The sequence below is a fragment of the Physella acuta genome, unplaced genomic scaffold (assembly GCF_028476545.2).
Source record: "Physella acuta isolate Inbredline_101_S28 unplaced genomic scaffold, ASM2847654v3 ptg001434l, whole genome shotgun sequence".
In the NCBI taxonomy this organism is placed as follows: domain Eukaryota; kingdom Metazoa; phylum Mollusca; class Gastropoda; family Physidae; genus Physella; species Physella acuta.
The window spans coordinates 48348-69339 of record NW_026732949.1 but is presented as its reverse complement, the minus strand read 5'-3'; the positions used below and the strand labels follow the sequence as shown (position 1 = coordinate 69339).

General features: G+C 42.9%; 1 protein-coding gene across 6 annotated transcripts in view; it reads right to left on the bottom strand.

Moving 5' to 3' along the window:
- The window catches only part of LOC131927724 (serine/threonine-protein kinase D1), a 61035-nt gene that overhangs the window by 19418 nt on the left and 20625 nt on the right, over positions 1–20992 (bottom strand). For 4 of the 6 annotated variants that reach the window (XM_059283502.1, XM_059283506.1, XM_059283503.1 and 1 more), the window contains exons 1-3: positions 5043–5173; positions 3231–3449; positions 1384–1515 (exon numbers count right to left, since the gene is read on the bottom strand). In XM_059283502.1, the coding sequence (XP_059139485.1) occupies positions 1384–1515; positions 3231–3399 (301 nt within the window). In that variant the 5' untranslated portion in view covers positions 3400–3449; positions 5043–5173. Of the gene's footprint in view, positions 1–1383; positions 1516–3230; positions 3450–5042; positions 5174–10777; positions 10899–20992 lie in introns of those variants that run through there. The other 2 variants (XM_059283504.1, XM_059283507.1) reach the window with 2 other exon arrangements.

Sequence of the window (20992 nt, the reverse complement as noted above, 5' to 3'; positions counted from 1 at the left end):
ACCCCGAAGAGATGCCTGGAAGAAACTCTGGCCCCCGAACTAATATTTGATAGTTAATGCGGCCCTCGGGCTGAAAAGTTTGGAGACCCCTGGCCTAAAATATAAAGTTTATGGAAGTTTAGTCCACAGCCTGAAACATAAAGTTTATTTAATCCACAGACTGAAACATAAAGTTTATGGAAGTTTAGTCCACAGCCTGAAACATAAAGTTTATTTAATCCACAGCCAGAAACATAAAGTTTATTTAATCCACAGCCTGAAACATAAAGTTTATGGAAGATTAGTCCACAGCCTGAAACATAAAGTTTATTTAATCCACAGCCTGAAACATAAAGTTTATTTAATCCACAGCCTCAAACATAAAGTTTATTTAATCCACAGCCTGAAACATAAAGTTTATTTAATCCACAGCCTGAAACATAAAGTTTATTTAATCCACAGCCTGAAACATAAAGTTTATTTAATCCACAGCCTCAAACATAAAGTTTATTTAATCCACAGCCTGAAACATAAAGTTTATTTAATCCACAGCCTGAAACATAAAGTTTATTTAATCCACAGCCTGAAACATAAAGTTTATTTAATCCACAGCCTGAAACATAAAGTTTATTTAATCCACAGACTGAAACATAAAGTTTATGGAAGTTTAGTCCACAGCCTGAAACATAAAGTTTATTTAATCCACAGCCAGAAACATAAAGTTTATTTAATCCACAGCCTGAAACATAAAGTTTATGGAAGATTAGTCCACAGCCTGAAACATAAAGTTTATTTAATCCACAGCCTGAAACATAAAGTTTATTTAATCCACAGCCTCAAACATAAAGTTTATTTAATCCACAGCCTGAAACATAAAGTTTATTTAATCCACAGCCTGAAACATAAAGTTTATTTAATCCACAGCCTGAAACATAAAGTTATTTAATCCACAGCCTGAAACAACTGTATCCACTGAGCAGAAAATAAAAGTCCATAGTAAATTAAATTTAACTTGTATCAGATGAATGTGACACACCAAACTAACTTTTATCCACTATTGTGATACATTTCTCACATCCACTATATTGATAAGCTTTTAACATCCACTAATGTGATAAGCCTCTTACACAGATGCAAGGAAGTTTGGAACAAAGTGATGAGTGATCAAAGTCCACTTTTTGACCCCATGAACTAGTTTCACAGCTCATGCCATGCTGATGTTATCCACGGTGCTAGACAGGGTTAAAATATGGGAGAACACATCTTGTTTTATATTGTTCTCGCTCTCTCTTCCTCATATACACAAAACAACACAAAAAAGGTGTTTAAAAATAATACTAAGACAAGTGACCATTAACTGTGTTGCCATGGTTACTGGTCTTTGTTAAGACTGACTGGACTTACCATCACACTTGAGTCCCTGTTTGACCAGTCCAAAGAGCATCTCCCCACAGAAGTCGCAGAAGTGTGGGGACTTGTACGAGTGGACAAACAGCAGGTGGGGGCGGATCTGCAGCTCCTCCATAGTGGCTTGCTCTGGGGTAGACAAGAAACTTGGGGTGAGTACTTCATGGGGGGTGTTGGTGAGTACTGCATGGGGGGTGTTGGTGAGTACTTCATGGGAGGGTGTTGGTGAGTACTTCATGGGAGGTGTTGGTGAGTACTTCATGGGGGTGTTGGTGAGTACTTCATGGGGGGTGTTGGTGAGTACTTCATGGGGGTGTTGGTGAGTACTTCATGGGGGGTGTTGGTGAGTACTTCATGGGGGGGGTGTTGGTGAGTACTTCATGGGGGTGTTGGTGAGTGCTTCATGGGGGTGTTGGTGAGTACTTCATGAGGGGTGTTGGTGGGGACTTCATGGGGGTGTCGGTGAGTACTTCAGGGGGGGGGTGTTGGTGAGTACTTCATGGGAGGTGTTGGTGAGTACTTCATGGGAGGTGTTGGTGAGTACTGCATGGGAGGTGTTGGTGAGTACTTCATGGGAGGTGTTGGTGGGTACTTCATGGGAGGTGTCAGTGAGTACTTCAGGGGGGGAGTGTTGGTGAGTACTTCATGGGAGGTGTTGGTGAGTACTTCATGGGAGGTGTTGGTGAGTACTGCATGGGAGGTGTTGGTGAGTACTTCATGGGAGGGTGTTAGTGAGTACTTCATGGGAGGGTGTCGGTGAGTACTTCATGGGATGGTGTCAGTGAGTACTTCAGGGGGGGGGGGGTGTTGGTGAGTACTTCATGGGAGGTGTTGGCGAGTACTTCATGGGAGGTGTTGGTGAGTACTTCATGGGAGGTGTTGGTGAGTACTTCATGGGGGGTGTTAGTGAGTACTTCATGGGAGGGTGTTGGTGAGTATTTCATGGGAGGGTGTCGGTGAGTACTTCATGGGAGGGTGTCAGTGGGTACTTCATGGGAGGGTGTCAGTGAGTACTTCATGGAAGGGTGTCAGTGAGTACTTCATGGGAGGGTGTTGGTGAGTACTTTATGATATTAAGGAGTACTTCATGGGAGGGTGTTGGTGAGTTCTTCATAGGAGGGTATAAGTGAGTACTTCATGGGATATTTAGAATGTCACTGGGTTCTTTAAAGCATGTAGTACCTAATACTTCACGAAATATTTCAGTATATAGAACGGTTATAGGTGGATTACCTATAGTAAAATAGTACTATTTTAATTTTAAAAACTAATGTTGAAGATTTTTTGGTATACATTGTGTTTTAAGGGGGTGATTCCTAGAAATGTTATATAACATTATATAAGATGGTGAGTGGAAATTGTGACATTTTAGTTACATCAAATCTGCGCACGCTCCCTCAACAATAAAATCAGTTTAACGCATAAGAAAAATTGAGCTTAAATATAAACATTGGAAATCACACTTGGAAAGCTTCTAAATCTAAGCCGCTTATCATGTCAAAAATTTTGAAATTTCTGTTCTTCAATGTATCTAAAACGTATTTAAGACACCCGAAATTCCGACTGGGCTGTCCTATATTTACACACCGCCATTTTCATGTCTACATACCACTAACCTGTCGTCTAGACATCGCCCCCCCCCCCCTCTAGTTTTACCAAGTAGTTAACTGTTTCAGCGCCCAGGGCCGACTCTCTACTCCACCACTCCTGTAGACAAATTTATTGAGGCGGACTTCTAATTAAGCCGCCTAAACTATTTTTATATAGTAAACGAAATATGCCGCCCGGGGGGGGGGGGGGGGGGGTGACCGCCCCACCCAGCAGCGCCAACACTAGCATCCTACCATCGTCCTCATCCACATCCATCGGCTCATCCTCGGCGAGGCTTCGTTGTTTAATTTTTAACTGCTGCAACTGTTGGCTACACAGCTGAAGACTTTCACTCAGGGTATCCATGAGGTGTGGGGGTTTTAAATCGTCATTCAGGCTGGCATCGGTTCTATTCGTGTGCATGAAATCTTAATCACACACTTGTGTATCGATTTGTTTTAAAACTCTGGGATCTGGTAGGTTTAGACGGGATTAGGGGTCAGCACATGGGATCTGGTAGGTATAGATGGGATTAGGGGTCAGCACATGAGATCTGGTAGGTATAGATGGGATTAGGGGTCAGCACATGGGATCTGGTAGGTATAGATGGGATTAGGGGTCAGCACATGAGATCTGGTAGGTATAGATGGGATTAGGGGTCAGCACATGGGATCTGGTAGGTATAGATGGGATTAGGGGTCAGCACATGGGATCTGGTAGGTATAGATGGGATTAGGGGTCAGCACATGGGATCTGGTAGGTATAGATGGGATTAGGGGTCAGCACATGGGATCTGGTAGGTATAGATGGGATTAGGGGTCAGCACATGGGATCTGGTAGGTATAGATGGGATTAGGGGTCAGCACATGGGATCTGATAGGTATAGATGGGAGTAGGGGTCAGCACATGGGATCTGGTAGGTAGAGATGGGATTAGGGGTCAGCACATGGGATCTGATAGGTAGAGATGGGATTAGGGGTCAGCACATGGGATCTGGTAGGTAGAGATGGGATTAGGGGTCAGCACATGGGATCTGGTAGGTAGAGATGGGATTAGGGGTCAGCACATGGGATCTGGTAGGTAGAGATGGGATTAGGGGTCAGCACATGGGATCTGGTAGGTATAGATGGGAGTAGGGGTCAGCACATGGGATCTGGTAGGTATAGACGGATGGGGTCAGGTGAAGAACCCCTTACCCAAACACTGAACCAAATAAACTCCCCCCCCCCCACCCTACAGCGTGAAACCACAGAGACGAGTGGCGTGTGTGGAGGGGTGAGACAGAGGCGTGTGTGGAGGGGTGAGACAGAGACGAGTGGCGTGTGTGGAGGGGTGAGACAGAGGCGTGTGTGGAGGGGTGAGACAGAGACGAGTGGCGTGTGTGGAGGGGTGAGACAGAGGCGTGTGTGGAGGGGTGAGACAGAGACGAGTGGCGTGTGTGGAGGGGTGAGACAGAGGCGTGTGTGGAGGGGTGAGACAGAGACGAGTGGCGTGTGTGGAGGGGTGAGACAGAGGCGTGTGTGGAGGGGTGAGACAGAGACGAGTGGCGTGTGTGGAGGGGTGAGACAGAGGCGTGTGTGGAGGGGTGAGACAGAGACGAGTGGCGTGTGTGGAGGGGTGAGACAGAGACGAGTGGCGTGTGTGGAGGGGTGAGACTGGGAAATGTCACCTCTCTGTCAGATGTAGAACACGAGAAAGACGGTGGCCAGTGACAGACTAATTAAGGTCCTAGTTGCGGTAATGAGACAAGAGAGTACCCAGACTGTCTAAAACTTTCAAGACGCAACCATTTCAACCTTCCCCAGCGGTCTAAGTCGGGATTAGTGTAATGGATAGAAGATAGAATGTACTAAAACTCTAAAAACACCCACAGATAGCTAAACCATGTCAACACAACAGCATATACAAGCAGCCGTTCTTAGAGTCCCAAGTCTGATCTGGCACAAATTTCAGACACAAAGCAGGTATTTTCTAAAACCTATTGTAAAAACTATCGGACAAAACGAAACAAAAGAATAACAAAAGAAAGATGGCGAAGTAGATTTCTGCACAAAACACTGGCTTACAAATAGCAGCTCAAAACTGAATAACAACAAACTAGATATGGGTTTAAAAAGTCGGGTAACCAAGCACTAAGCCATTCGATGTTGTGTAGTATTTAGTAAGTCCAACTGTCTTAAAGACAAGGATTCCAACACGAATAGCAACAGGTATCCTAACACTCCTACACTAGGATCTCAACAGATATCCGGCACTGTTTATTATCCTGTCCGGCACTGTTTATTATCATGTCCGGCACTGTTTATTATCCTGTCCGGCACTGTTTATTATCCTGTCCGGCACTGTTGATTATCCTGCCAGTCCACGAGAACAGACACAACAAACATGGTCCTGGTGCTGTCATCACGACTGGTGGGACTATCATGTGACCAAAACATGTGCCATGCCAGGTGTTTGGTGGGATCAGGGGCGGCGGTTCCATTGTCTGCAGGGGTTCAAGGCTGATCAATTGGCGCACAGGTTAGTTTAGGGGCGGCGGTTCGATTGTTTGCAGGGGTTCAAGGCTGATCAATTGGCGCACAGGTTAGTTTAGGGGCGGCGGTTCGATTGTTTGCAGGGGTTCAAGGCTGATCAATTGGCGCACAGGTTAGTTTAGGGGCGGCGGTTCGATTGTTTGCAGGGGTTCAAGGCTGATCAATTGGCGCACAGGTTAGTTCAGGGGCGGCGGTTCGATTGTTTGCAGGGGTTCAAGGCTGATCAATTGGCGCACAGGTTAGTTTAGGGGCGGCGGTTCCATTGTCTGCAGGGGTTCAAGGCTGATCAATTGGCGCACAGGTTAGTTTAGGGGCGGCGGTTCGATAGTTTTCAAGGACTGTGTTCAAGGCTGATCAATTAGCGCACAGGTTAGTTAAATGATGTTACAGGTCATTTAAGATTTTAAAAAAGATGGTTGAGTAGAATGGTTTGAAGGTTTAACTTCTTATTCGTTCTTAATTTTAGTGTTGGAAGGGAACCCCATCCAACACAATTAAGTATACGTGTCAACTAGTTATGCGCCATTGAGGCCATTGACTCCGATTTCAGCCTGCTTTTCTTTTTGGATTAGCTTCCATAGCCTTTGTCCAACCAAGAACAAACAACAAGGCAGCAGTTGTTTAATTTTGGAGTTGTCTCTCCTAGAAGAGTGGCTGTCCCCAGCTAACGAGCCTCATCTGCCGAGGGTTCGAACTCGAGACTTTTCCTTGAGCTGTACCGACTAGACCACGCCGACCCCTAAGGTTTAACTAATTAGAGCGAGCAACATCACCAGCAACTCTGACATTCGACTGTACGCGACCCAACCATACAATCTTTATTCTCTTTAAAATACGTAGCAGAACAAGAAAAATACGCCACTGTGTGAAATCGTGTAACTGCTGTTAAAGCTTATCACAAGCTTGAGCGGTTGAGTTCATTGGGTCGCGTGGACCTCTCGATGACGTAATATCTTTCTGTTATTTGTTATACACGTGGGGTGAGCTAAAAAACGGTCACTGGTCAATCCATATTATATAACTCAAACCTAATTAATTATAGAACAACTTTTAACATTGAGCCTCGATATGAACTAGCTCGAATCAAGCGAGACAACTATTGGGGATGGCCGAAATGATACTGCTACACAAAAAATAAGCATACGTACAAAACAACAACATCACCTAGAACAACAGAAAGTAAAAAAATCAAGCGGGAGTGATCTTCCCTAACCTTTCTCGAATACTCTTACTAACACAAAAATATAATATAATATAGTAGAAAAAAGCCTTGCGCACCAAGTGAACAGCAAATAATGTTTGTATAATAATGCGGAACATAAGCACCTTAAAAATTCATATGCGTTTTTTGAGAAATCGGAAATAGCGTTGAGTACTACTTCTTGTCACCGGAAATTAATAAAAATTTGACAGAAGACAGAGAATTAGATCTTTTACTTATTTGTGAATTTCATCTATCTACCTGAAACAGTACTCAAGTTAAATACTTTTAAAAAACGGAAAGTAGATTAAATTCCAATTCCGGTTACCGGAATCGCTGAAAAGTTGATACAAACTACCAATTCGATGAAATACCTATATATGACATTTTATCAACCTAACTGTAACGGTACTCAAGTTATCGTGTTCACAGACACAGACAGATACACAGAGACACAGATACACGCATATACACAAACGGACAAAATTGGATTGTCCAGTTTTTCCGATTGGATGACGCGTAAAACGTAAAATGCCGAGATTTCGATAAATCAGTATTTAGAATTTTTGCCCGATAAAAATAAGTCCCCTATACTCCGTATATTATGAAGTACTGAGGTGTAAAACGATGAAAACCGTCAACATTTCATGTGATTTTTGTGCACATTACAACACTTCCTCTTTATTCTGTCTACGAGAAAGTAAAAAATCAAATAATCAATGACGTGATCAAATTAAAAACCCCACCAATACCATCTGACGGCAGCTGGGAGATGGACTCTTTAATGGACAGGTCAACAGGGCTGACGTCACGCACATCTATAGATAGACACCACCAATCAGGTTTCTTTTGGTCTAGTTAGTTTTAATAGCACTAGTCTTGTTTAGCTACATCTAGTCTAGTTTAGTTTCAATAGCACTAGTCTTGTTTAGCTAGATCTAGATCTAGTTTAGTTTCAATAGCACTAGTCTAGTTTAGAAAGTTGGCGTATTAGAATGATTTTAATCGAGATTTTAAAAATACATATTTAAAGCGAATGAGATCCAATTTTAGGCCTTCTCGATCTTACTAAGATTTCATTTTTTTTACTTTACTTTCTCGTATATACGAAGTATAGAGAAAGTCTTGTAATCACTGATACGGAAAAACATAATTTTGCAATCTTGTCCGTATGTCTGTGTGTCTGTCTGTCTGTCCGTGTGTAAACACGATAACTTGAGTACCGTTAGAGCTAGTTTGATGAAATTTCATATATAAGTATTTTATCAAAATCGTAGATCCGTATCAACTTTTGAGCGATTTCCGATTACCGGAAGTGGTACTTTTTCTTCTTTGAATTTTTCAAAAGCCTATAACTTGAGTACTATTTCAGATAGATAAATGAAATTTCACATGTAAGTAAAAGATCTAATTCTCTACCTTCTGTTAAATTTTGAGTACTTTCCGTTGACCGGAAGCACTAATTTACGCTACTTCCGATTTCTCAAAAAACTAATGTAAATTTTTAAAGTACTAATAATATTGCGCACTATTATGCACTTTTTTATTTAGCGTTCACTCGGTGTGCAATTCTTTTGTCTACGAGATTTTATTCTATTTTTAAAACTTTAAGTATTTAAAATGGATTAAAATTCATGTCTATATCCCGAGTTCCCATCCCCTGTTTTTTTTATATAAGAATATTCGAGAAAGTTTAGGGGAGATCACTCCCGGTTTATTTAAAAAGAATTAATAGTTAAAAATAGAATGTCCAGAAGATTTGACCAAGTCTGCGTGTTGCTGGATAACCAACTTAATAGGCCTGACATGAAGCAATGGATGGTAGCAGGCGGTCAGGGTAGATAAACTAGAGCTAACTAAACAATTGGCACCAATAAAGTACCATGATCAAATAAGAGGTCGGGACACATCGTGTGTGTTAGGCCACACATCGTGTGTGTTAGGCCACACATCGTGTGTGTTAGGCCACACATCGTGTGTGTTAGAGCACACATCGTGTGTGTTAGAGCACACATCGTGTGTGTTAGAGCACACATCGTGTGTGTTAGAGCACACATCGTGTGTGTTAGGCCACACATCGTGTGTGTTAGGCCACACATCGTGTGTGTTAGAGCACACATCGTGTGTGTTAGACCACACATCGTGTGTGTTAGAGCACACATCGTGTGTGTTAGGCCACACATCGTGTGTGTTAGGCCACACATCGTGTGTGTTAGGCCACACATCGTGTGTGTTAGAGCACACATCGTGTGTGTTAGAGCACACATCGTGTGTGTTAGAGCACACATCGTGTGTGTTAGACCACACATCGTGTGTGTTAGAGCACACATCGTGTGTGTTAGACCACACATCGTGTGTGTTAGAGCACACATCGTGTGTGTTAGACCACACATCGTGTGTGTTAGGCCATACATCGTGTGTGTTAGGCCACACATCGTGTGTGTTAGAGCACACATCGTGTGTGTTAGACCACACATCGTGTGTGTTAGACCACACATCGTGTGTGTTAGAGCACACATCGTGTGTGTTAGACCACACATCGTGTGTGTTAGAGCACACATCGTGTGTGTTAGACCACACATCGTGTGTGTTAGGCCACACATCGTGTGTGTTAGACCACACATCGTGTGTGTTAGAGCACACATCGTGTGTGTTAGACCACACATCGTGTGTGTTAGACCACACATCGTGTGTGTTAGACCACACATCGTGTGTGTTAGGCCACACATCGTGTGTGTTAGACCACACATCGTGTGTGTTAGACCACACATCGTGTATGTTAGATCACACATCGTGTGTTACACTCACAAGTCCAGTTAAAACACATCGTGTGTGTTACACTCAGCTAATCAATACAAACAGTAGCAGCTGTTGGCCAATTGGAGGTCATTTACCTTTTTCTAGGATAGCTGGCCACATAGCACACTGGCCACACTTCCCAATTACAGATGGCCCCATACTGGCCACACTTCCCAATTACAGATGGCCCCCATACTGGCCACATTTCCAAATTACAGATGGCCCCCATACTGACCACATTTCCCAATTACAGATGGCCACATATCACACTGGCCACATTTCCCAATTACAGATGGCCCCCATACTGGCCACATTTCCCAATTACAGATGGCCCCATACTGGCCACACTTCCCAATTACAGATGGCCCCCATACTGGCCACATTTCCCAATTACAGATGGCCCCATATCACTCTGGCCACACCTCACCCAGGCGCGATGTAAACAGGTCAGCCAGCGAGAGAGAGCAGCCCAGGTCGACGTGTGAGCAGTTACAGAAACTGATATGGGCGAGTCTGTTGTCAAACATGAGATTAGAACCAGGGACTAAGACATCGCAGACAGCAGCTAATGACAGCCGCAGACACCCTCCCCACCCTCCCTGGACAGCTTAAGACAACCTCCCCACCCTCTTGTATAAACTACACCAGTGAATGTAGACTTAAGCCTACGTCAGAGTTCTAGGGTCTGCTCACTAAAAATAGAAGCGAACGCCACCGGTACAAAGAGACGTCAAATAGATGAGACCCAAGTTAATAAGATGCTGACGTTACATGAGACCCATGTTCATAGAACTAATACGATACGACCCAAGTTAGGTTTAACTAGTGCAAATAATAACTTAGCGATGAGTCATGGTGGCAGGTTAATTAATTGTAGCGGTAGGTATAAATTAAGTGACATAACATGGCATGGATTTTGGATGCTCATTAGGTCCCTTCACACACATAGACACATACATACACACACATTCCAAAATAAGATTTTAGGTCCAGGTATAACAAAAATTATCACATACGAGTCTGGGGTTTGGCTGCAAAAAATGGACCAAACATAATTCTAGGGTCTGTATCCTGGATCCACCTTCAACGTAAGGTAGGTAGGATTGTTTGTGTGGGTGGAGGGGGACGGGACGGCTCATACACACAATAACATGTGCTTATATTTAAACATATGCAGAAACAGCGGAAAAATAAACACATCATCTCTCAACCACCATCTATCTATCTATCAAACGTGTAAGTGAATAAAATGTCAAAAAATGTTTACCCTTTGTTCTGAGTCCATTGTCACAAGACACCAAACGTGTTAGCTTGATGATCTTAGCAGACGAGTTATCCATGGCGAGAAATCAGGTCTCTAATCAAGTCCCATTTCCTACAGCATATATTAATATATCACTTCAACAAACCTATGACAGTTTGTACACACCACAGTCGCCTCTATGACAGTTGGTACACAGTCGCCTCTATGACAGTTGGTACACAGTCGCCTCTATGACAGTTGGTACACACCACAGTCGCCTCTATGACAGTTGGTACACACCACAGTCGCCTCTATGACAGTTGGTACACACCACAGTGGCCTCTATGACAGTTGGTACACACCACAGTGGCCTCTATGACAGTTGGTACACACCACAGTCGCCTCTATGACAGTTGGTACACACCACAGTCGCCTCTATGACAGTTGGTACACACCACAGTCGCCTCTATGACAGTTGGTACACACCACAGTCGCCTCTATGACAGTTGGTACACAGTCGCCTCTATGACAGTTGGTACACACCACAGTCGCCTCTATGACAGTTGGTACACAGTCGCCTCTATGACAGTTGGTACACAGTCGCCTCTATGACAGTTGGTACACACCACAGTGGCCTCTATGACAGTTGGTACACAGTCGCCTCTATGACAGTTGGTACACACCACAGTGGCCTCTATGACAGTTGGTACACAGTCGCCTCTATGACAGTTGGTACACAGTCGCCTCTATGACAGTTGGTACACAGTCGCCTCTATGACAGTTGGTACACACCACAGTGGCCTCTATGACAGTTGGTACACACCACAGTCGCCTCTATGACAGTTGGTACACACCACAGTGGCCTCTATGACAGTTGGTACACAGTCGCCTCTATGACAGTTGGTACACAGTCGCCTCTATGACAGTTGGTACACACCACAGTCGCCTCTATGACAGTTGGTACACATCACAGTCGCCTCTATGACAGTTGGTACACACCACAGTCGCCAGAATACCGGGAATCTCCGCTCCTTATATCCAGCCAGAACCGTCAACACCACTGGGATTAACTTTCCCCTGCTCCACTTTCCTTGTGTCGCAACGTCGGCAGTATCAAGCACGCGTGGTCCGATGTGGACCAACAGTTACACATTTCACGTCGATGCACGCCAAAACACAATGCTCTAAGCTTGTCCGTGGAACGCAATTCTATCCGGCCGTGACGTCATTCTGCTCAAATCTTGCGGCCGACGGCGGATGAGTACGTTTTAGAATCGTGCGATGAACTATCAACACAGAAAGCGATACGTCGCCGGGTTGTGAAATATTTATACAAACAAGCAAATCTTGACCAAAAATAACAAAACAACAACAACCCTATCTAGTGGAAAATATGATTTCAGGACGGTACCACTCGCCTGTCCAGTCACGATTTTTATTTTAGCCGACACAATTTTTAGAAACACTTCCAGCCTGACCTAGTTCCAGCACACAACAGAACGCAGTGCGAACCACATTAGGATAATGACCCGTAGAAGATTGAACTTAAACTGTGCTAGTCTGTTTCCCCACACACAGTTCGAACTATTGGTAGATATCAACTGTAGCACATCGAACTATTGGTAAATATCAACTGTTGCACATCAAACTATTGGTAGATATCAACTGTAGCACATCCAACTATTGGTAGATATCAACTCTAGCACATCCAACTATTGGTAGATATCAACTGTAGCACATCAAACTATTGGTAGATATCAACTGTAGCACATCAAACTATTGGTACATATCAACTGTAGCACATCGAACTATTGGTAGATATCAACTATAGCACATCGAACTTTTGAAACAACAACAGCTTAGCTATGAACTGTAGCATACCGAACTATTGAAACAACAACTGCTTAGCTATGAACTATAACACATCGAACTATTGAAACAACAACTGCTTAGCTATGAACTGTAGCACACCGAACTATTGAACTGAAAACCGCCTACATATCAGCTGTTACCTATCACGAGCAGGTGAGAATTCAGAGAAACTTACAGACAAAAAAATGTCTTTTGTTTGAATAAGTTACATAAATAAAATAACATGGCGGATTTTTATGTGGAATTTATTGTATCTATTGATTATTTTTTACAGTCATACGGTCATAAATAATGTCTTAAGTCGGTTAGGTAAAACACATTGAAGCATGTATCACGTCAGTTAATTTAAGTATGTTGACGGCAATGTGTCACGTCGGTTAGTTAAAGCAATGTGTCACGTCGGTTAGCTAAAGCAATGTGTCACGTCGGTTAGCTAAAGCAATGTGTCACGTCGGTGAGCTAAAGCAATGTGTCACGTCGGTTAGCTAAAGCAATGTGTCACGTCGGTGAGCTAATCGATACGTTAGTGATCTGATCGCGATGAGTTGTACTGTTACCTGCGGTGTCATCAGAGGTGATGGGCAGGTAAACTCGTGGGAACATTTGAAAGCAGACACTTACGGTGGATGGTAGATAAGTGGGGGGGGGGGGGGGGGGGGGGCGTACGGGAGGTGGGGGGGGGGGGGTTCTACTGTAAAGTGATTTATAGTACATACTTAGGGGAGGGGGTAAAGAACTAATGTACAGGTTTTAAATTTATAATGAGGTGGCAGCCGCAATAGGGCTTGGCGGGGTAATTTTAATGTAATGTGTAAGGTTAGGCCTGGTCATGGCCGGGGTACACCTAATGTAAGAGGTGGGGGGGGGGGGGGGGACGATGTATTGGAGGGGGGGTGGCATGTTAGGTAAGACTCGTACAACAAGCTGCGTAAAATAACACGATGTTTACAACAATTAACATAATATGTACAACAGTCAGCCATTACACAGTTGTACACACTACATCACCCACAGTTGTACACACTACATCACCCACAGTTGTACACACTACATCACCCACAGTTGTACACACTACATCACCCACAGTTGTACACACTACATCACCCACAGTTGTACACACTACATCGCCCACAGTTGTACACACTACATCACACACAGTTGTACACACTACATCACCCACAGTTGTACACACTACACCACCCACAGTTACCCCGTGTAAATCACCACCAACCAGTAGATTCTAAGTACTGACGTTTCTAAGGGAGATCATGACACACTAAGCTAAGCTGAAGTCATGGTCCCCTAACGTATAGCTACAGAGCACCCCGCTACCATGTCTGATCAAAACTATCCCCAGATTAGAGTTAAGCCGATTACTTACGTCAGATTGGTATCTGGGGAAATGTATGCTAATCTTTATTGTGTTATGTACATTGTGTAATAAATATCCTCACACATTGTCGTTATGTAAAGAAATGCCTGGGAAAATGTTTAATTATATATGTATATATATATATATATATATATATATATATATATATATATATATATATATATATATATATATATAAATGTTTATATGAGGGTAAGTATGTGAGATACTATGTTAGTAAGAGTAAGCATGTGTTGGTATGAGGGGAAATGTGTGAGCATGTTGGATAACAGGATATTTTGTGGGTATCTATCAGGTGGGGGGGGGGGGGGGGTTAATGTGTGTTAGTATCTGTAATTCAATTCAGATGTGTAAACCTAAAGATCGCCCCCCCCCCCTTTCAAATCGTGTCTATACACATATACATACACACATACATATTACAATCAGAGCTTCATTAATCAGCTAATAATTCAAACATGCTCTGTTATAATTACCCCCTCCCCCTCCCCAAATTTCCGTTCTAATGAAGCCCATATAATCAATCATGTAAATGTTAAAAATATTTATAAAATCTCAGAACAACTAACCCCTATCACATTTTCTTTCTCTCCCTTATTTTCATTGTTAAACAGAAGCCCGAACCTTTTAAAAAGCTAAAGTAATTATGCGCATGCGTAGAAAACATTAAGATTAATCAAGGAAGTGTCAGAGGCATAATGGACAATCAAGCGGAGAAATAGGTTATCGAACTCTCGCGAGGAAATGGGTGGAGGGGGTTGGGGGGGGGGGGGGTCAAGTGTGGGGGCGAGTAAATCGATTTAGTGCACTTAAACTTTCTAGTTTACAGGCCCTGGCTCTTCTTTCTGTAGACTCACATTGAGTCATTAACATTGATATATAGGTAACAGCGATACATTGTATAACCAAATACATATATATGTAAATGCTAAATATGGCTTTTGCTTTGAAACATCTTTCGTCTTACAATTATTTTAACTTAAAAAGTCAGCATAGAATAGAAAAAGAATTTGTTTAGTTATGTTCTCTCTGTGCCGGGCTCCTTGCCTTGTGATTTATTAGAGAAACTCAGAGTCGGACAGCTAATCAAACCTAAGTGGTTCCGTCTCTCGCGTCATTTACTATTCGATGGAGGGTTTTTTAATCATGTAAAAACGTCTGTTTCTGTCTACGTATATTTTTTTATCCCATGTTAAACCATACGTCTGTGTCAATGTATATTTTTATTCCATGTGAAACCGTAAGTTTATAGCAAGTATATTTTTGTGCAAGGTAGCTAAAGGGGAATCTACTCAATACCACATACACAGCTGTTGTTTGACGTCACAGATTTATTACAACGAAACGTCACCCCCCCCTTTCCAATTGATTGCATCAAGCAAACAGCTGTTTCTGTACTTAATAACACCTTGTACAACGAAATATATCAGACCAGCCCACCCCTCCTAATTAGGACGTTATTAGGTCTCTATCATTTACTAACATGCGATACTATACCAAGTCTTATTTTAAGGTCTTAAGTTCACTTGATTGGGGTATCGACAAAATTCATTCTCGAGTAAATATCACTCAGCAGTTTGTATACTAGACACCTATAGCAACACATCAACCACGATTACAAAAGGTAAATCTATATAAAGGTAGAATTTAAATCCATGTCTAAACGGTGTCGATATAATCACGTTAGAAATTTGATTGGGTATACAATAATTGAAACAGAGAAATACAACACAATCACATTTACTGTTAGTTCTCTAGAATAGAGAATACAAAACTATCCGCGATAAAATACAGCAAAGTGAAATATCCAATACATTCAGACTTCATGCTATGAAGCTAAAAATACAATTCAGAAACCTCTGTAATCAAAACAACACAATCCTCCTTAATTCAGTAAAACGAAAAGCATACACCACCGTCTTCCTTAATTTCCTTAATTTGAATTTTTTTTCCTAAATTGAAAAATACACCAACAGCTTCCTTAATTTCCTTAATATGAAAAATACACCACCATCTTCCTTAATTTCCTTAAGTTAAAATTTTTTTCCTTAAGTTGAAAAATACACCACCATCTTCCTCAATTCTCAGAAGTAGAAACCACTATCACCCTGGGTCTAGGACACCGAATAAAGAAAGCCATTGTAGCGAGCCGCGTCATCCATCTCTACCTGAGTCTCATCCAGGTAAAAGTCGACCTACTTCCGTCTACGGCAGCTCGCGTCAACATCCAGTGAGCGATTCGCTGTCAGACGGCGGTGGGTTGTAATGGCGGTCAGTCACACGTCAGTCGTTCATCTGGCACGACTTTGTGGGCCGGTCAATAGGTCATCTGACATAACTGGCCATCTATCAATACAGTTAAATAATCGTACGTAACTATGTCCATCTATTTATATAATTAGTTCATCTGAATAAAAGTGTCTATCAATACAGCTAATTCATCAATAGCTCATTTTATATAATTATGTCATTCTGTCATCAATAGTTAGGTAATCTTACATGTCTTTCCACTCATCTGTACCGTTATTATTCCTTACAAACCTTCCAATACTAACCCACCAGTATAAAACCCACTGATACAAAACCCACCAATACAAAACCCACGAATAAAAAACCCACCCAGGAGATCAATATGCCTCGAGTGTACCGTTCGCCTGAGAAAATATCATCACGGGCCATTAGTCGACTGGTGATGCTGGAACAAATCACGCTGTGGATTAATTTTTGTTGGTGTAGTTCCTGTTCGGTGGGTGTGAAATATCCTGTACAACATGTCAGCTACTGAGGTTAGGGCCGGTAGTTGGGTGTGAAATATCCTGTACAACATGTCAGCTACTGAGGTTAGGGCCGGTAGTTGGGTGTGAAATATCCTGTACAACATGTCAGCTAATGAGGTTAGGGCCGGTAGTTGGGTGTGAAATATCCTGTACAACATGTCAGCTACTGAGGTTAGGGCCGGTAGTTGGGTGTGAAATATCCTGTACAACATGTCAGCTAATGAGGTTAGGGCCGGTAGTTGGGTGTGAAATATCCTGTAAAACATGCCAGTTAGGGCCGGTAGTTGGGTGTGAAATATCCTGTACAACATGTCAGCTAATGAGGTTAGGGCCGGTAGTTGGGTGTGAAATATCCTGTACAACATGTCAGCTAATGAGGTTAGAGCCGATAGTTGGGTGTGAAATATCCTGTACAACATGTCAGCTAATGAGGTTAGGGCCGGTAGTTGGGTGTGAAATATCCTGTACAACATGTCAGCTAATGAGGTTAGGGCCGGTAGTTGGGTGTGAAATATCCTGTACAACATGTCAGCTAATGAGGTTAGGGCCGGTAGTTGGGTGTGAAATATCCTGTACAACATGTCAGCTAATGAGGTTAGAGCCGATAGTTGGGTGTGAAATATCCTGTACAACATGTCAGCTAATGAGGTTAGGGCCGGTAGTTGGGTGTGAAATATCCTGTACAACATGTCAGCTAATGAGGTTAGGGCCGGTAGTTGGGTGTGAAATATCCTGTACAACATGCCAGTTAGGGCCGGTAGTTGGGTGTGAAATATCATGTACAATATGCCAGCTAGGGCCGGTAGTTGGGTGTGAAATATCATGTACAATATGCCAGCTAGGGCCGGTAGTTGGGTGTGAAATATCCTGTACAACATGTCAGCTAATGAGGTTAGGGCCGGTAGTTGGGTGTGAAATATCCTGTACAACATGTCAGCTAATGAGGTTAGGGCCGGTAGTTGGGTGTGAAATATCCTGTACAACATGTCAGCTAATGAGGTTAGGGCCGGTAGTTGGGTGTGAAATATCCTGTACAACATGTCAGCTAATGAGGTTAGGGCCGGTAGTTGGGTGTGAAATATCCTGTACAACATGTCAGCTAATGAGGTTAGGGCCGGTAGTTGGGTGTGAAATATCCTGTACAACATGCCAGTTAGGGACGGTAGTTGGGTGTGAAATATCATGTACAATATGCCAGCTAGGGCCGGTAGTTGGGTGTGAAATATCATGTACAATATGCCAGCTAGGGCCGGTAGTTGGGTGTGAAATATCCTGTACAACATGTCAGCTAATGAGGTTAGGGCCGGTAGTTGGGTGTGAAATATCCTGTACAACATGTCAGCTAATGAGGTTAGGGCCGGTAGTTGGGTGTGAAATATCCTGTACAACATGTCAGCTAATGAGGTTAGGGCCGGTAGTTGGGTGTGAAATATCCTGTACAACATGTCAGCTAATGAGGTTAGGGCCGGTAGTTGGGTGTGAAATATCCTGTACAACATGTCAGCTACTGAGGTTAGGGCCGGTAGTTGGGTGTGAAATATCCTGTACAACATGTCAGCTAATGAGGTTAGGGCCGGTAGTTGGGTGTGAAATATCCTGTACAACATGTCAGCTAATGAGGTTAGGGCCGGTAGTTGGGTGTGAAATATCCTGTACAACATGTCAGCTAATGAGGTTAGGGCCGGTAGTTGGGTGTGAAATATCCTGTACAACATGCCAGTTAGGGCCGGTAGTTGGGTGTGAAATATCCTGTACAATATGTCAGCTAATGAGGTTAGGGCCGGTAGTTGGGTGTGAAATATCCTGTACAACATGTCAGCTAATGAGGTTAGGGCCGGTAGTTGGGTGTGAAATATCCTGTACCATATGCAAGTTAGGGCCGGTAGTTGGGTGTGAAATATTCTGTACAACATGTCAGCTAATGAGGTTAGGGCCGGTAGTTGGGTGTGAAATATCCTGTACAATATGCCAGTTAGGGACGGTAGTTGGGTGTGAAATATCCTGTACAATATGTAGTGCCGGTAGTTGTGTGTGAAATATCCTGTACAATATGCCAGTTAGGGACGGTAGTTGGGTGTGAAATATTCTGTACAACATGTCAGCTAATGAGGTTAGGGCCGGTAGTTGGGTGTGAAATATCCTGTACAATATGTAGTGTCGGTAGTTGGGTGTGAAATATCCTGTACAATATGCCAGTTAGGGCCGGTAGTTGGGTGTGAAATATTCTGTACAACATGTCAGCTAATGAGGTTAGGGCCGGTAGTTGGGTGTGAAATATCCTGTACAATATGCCAGTTAGGGACGGTAGTTGGGTGTGAAATATCCTGTACAATATGTAGTGCCGGTAGTTGTGTGTGAAATATCCTGTACAATATGCCAGTTAGGGACGGTAGTTGGGTGTGAAATATCCTGTACAACATGTCAGCTAATGAGGTTAGGGCCGGTAGTTGGGTGTGAAATATCCTGTACAATATGTAGTGTCGGTAGTTGGGTGTGAAATATCCTGTACAATATGCCAGTTAGGGCCGGTAGTTGGGTGTGAAATATTCTGTACAACATGTCAGCTAATGAGGTTAGAGCCGATAGTTGGGTGTGAAATATCCTGTACAATATGCTAGCTAATGAGGTTAGGGCCGGTAGTTGGGTGTGAAATATCCTGTACAACATGTCAGCTAATGAGGTTAGGGCCGGTAGTTGGGTGTGAAATATTCTGTACAACATGTCAGCTAATGAGGTTAGAGCCGATAGTTGGGTGTGAAATATCCTGTACAATATGCTAGCTAATGAGGTTAGAGCCGATAGTTAGGTTTGGAAAAATAATGATGAAACTTGTGTAATATGGCAGTCACAACAACTAGACTACACCTAGACTGTGACATTACAATCTGATACAACTAGACAATTACAATCGCTTCTTGCCTCCCATTAACCACTTTGTTAGGGTAGTAATTATGTTGTTACGAGTGTTAGATGCAATAAATTACTGAAGAAACCGTTAAACCCAAGGCCACATACCTGATAAGGTAGAGCGTCACGATGGTGCAAGTTACCTCACACCACTGGTGTGCATGCTACAAACTAAACCTTAGCAGTCACAGCAACATTTTAACATCCCATATTAAAATCTCTAAAGCAGCAAAATTGAACATGATTTGATGAATATATTCCTACGCAACTCCAAAAGTCGTACTTGGGTCAAAATGTGAACATAGATTACCACCCGACAAGACTGTAGAGCACACACACCACATTATATCTGCATACGTTAAGAGAATAACGAATGAAACCTACACGACGACGTGCCATTTACTTTAACAAATAGCCTGCCTTACATCATGAAGCCCCCTCACCCCCCCTACATTAACATAACCGGAAAGGACTTGAGTCCGGGGCCCTGTAGATTATAACCACGAGATAATAAATGTAACAATCGGGGATTACGTCCTCACCCGCGCCGGAGCAGAGATTAAAGACCGTCCGCGGCAATCTGTCACTAGACACGCCACGGGACCCGAGTGCCGGCAACATTCGCCAGAGTGCCGGCAATATTCGCCCGAGCCACTCAATAAGGGGAGAGCATTTATCACATCAGTTTTGTATGCGCATATTCTCTGCTGGCCGGGAGCCTGAGGGTTTCCTGGATTATGGCCCCTGGTCTCCTGCATCGTTTGATGCTGGTGATTTTTATGTTGACGTTACTTGTTAACGATTGATTAAATCTTAACGATATAAAGCAGACACTAGTATAATTTATTGATGATAAGGAATTAGTTCTTATGCACACAACTCAATAATAAGGAAACATATAAAAAGAACATCTGGGAACGATGGGCCGAACAGACGCGTTAGACGGGCTAGATAGGAAAACACTGCTACATCAAATCAAATAACATTTCAGAATTACGACGTTATCAAGGACGACGTTAACAACGACAATAACAATCAGCTGAGTACGTTTCTGTAGGACACAACTTGACCAACAACAGTAGTCCAATTCTCTGGTCATTGGCACAACTTGACCAACACCAGTAGTCCAATTCTCTGGTCATTGGCACAACTTGACCAACAACAGTAGTCCAATTCTCTGGTCATTGGCACAACTTGACCAACACCAGTAGTCCAATTCTCTGGTCATTGGCACAAATTGACCAACTGTCCAATTCTCTGGTCATTGGCACAACTTGACCAACTGTCCAA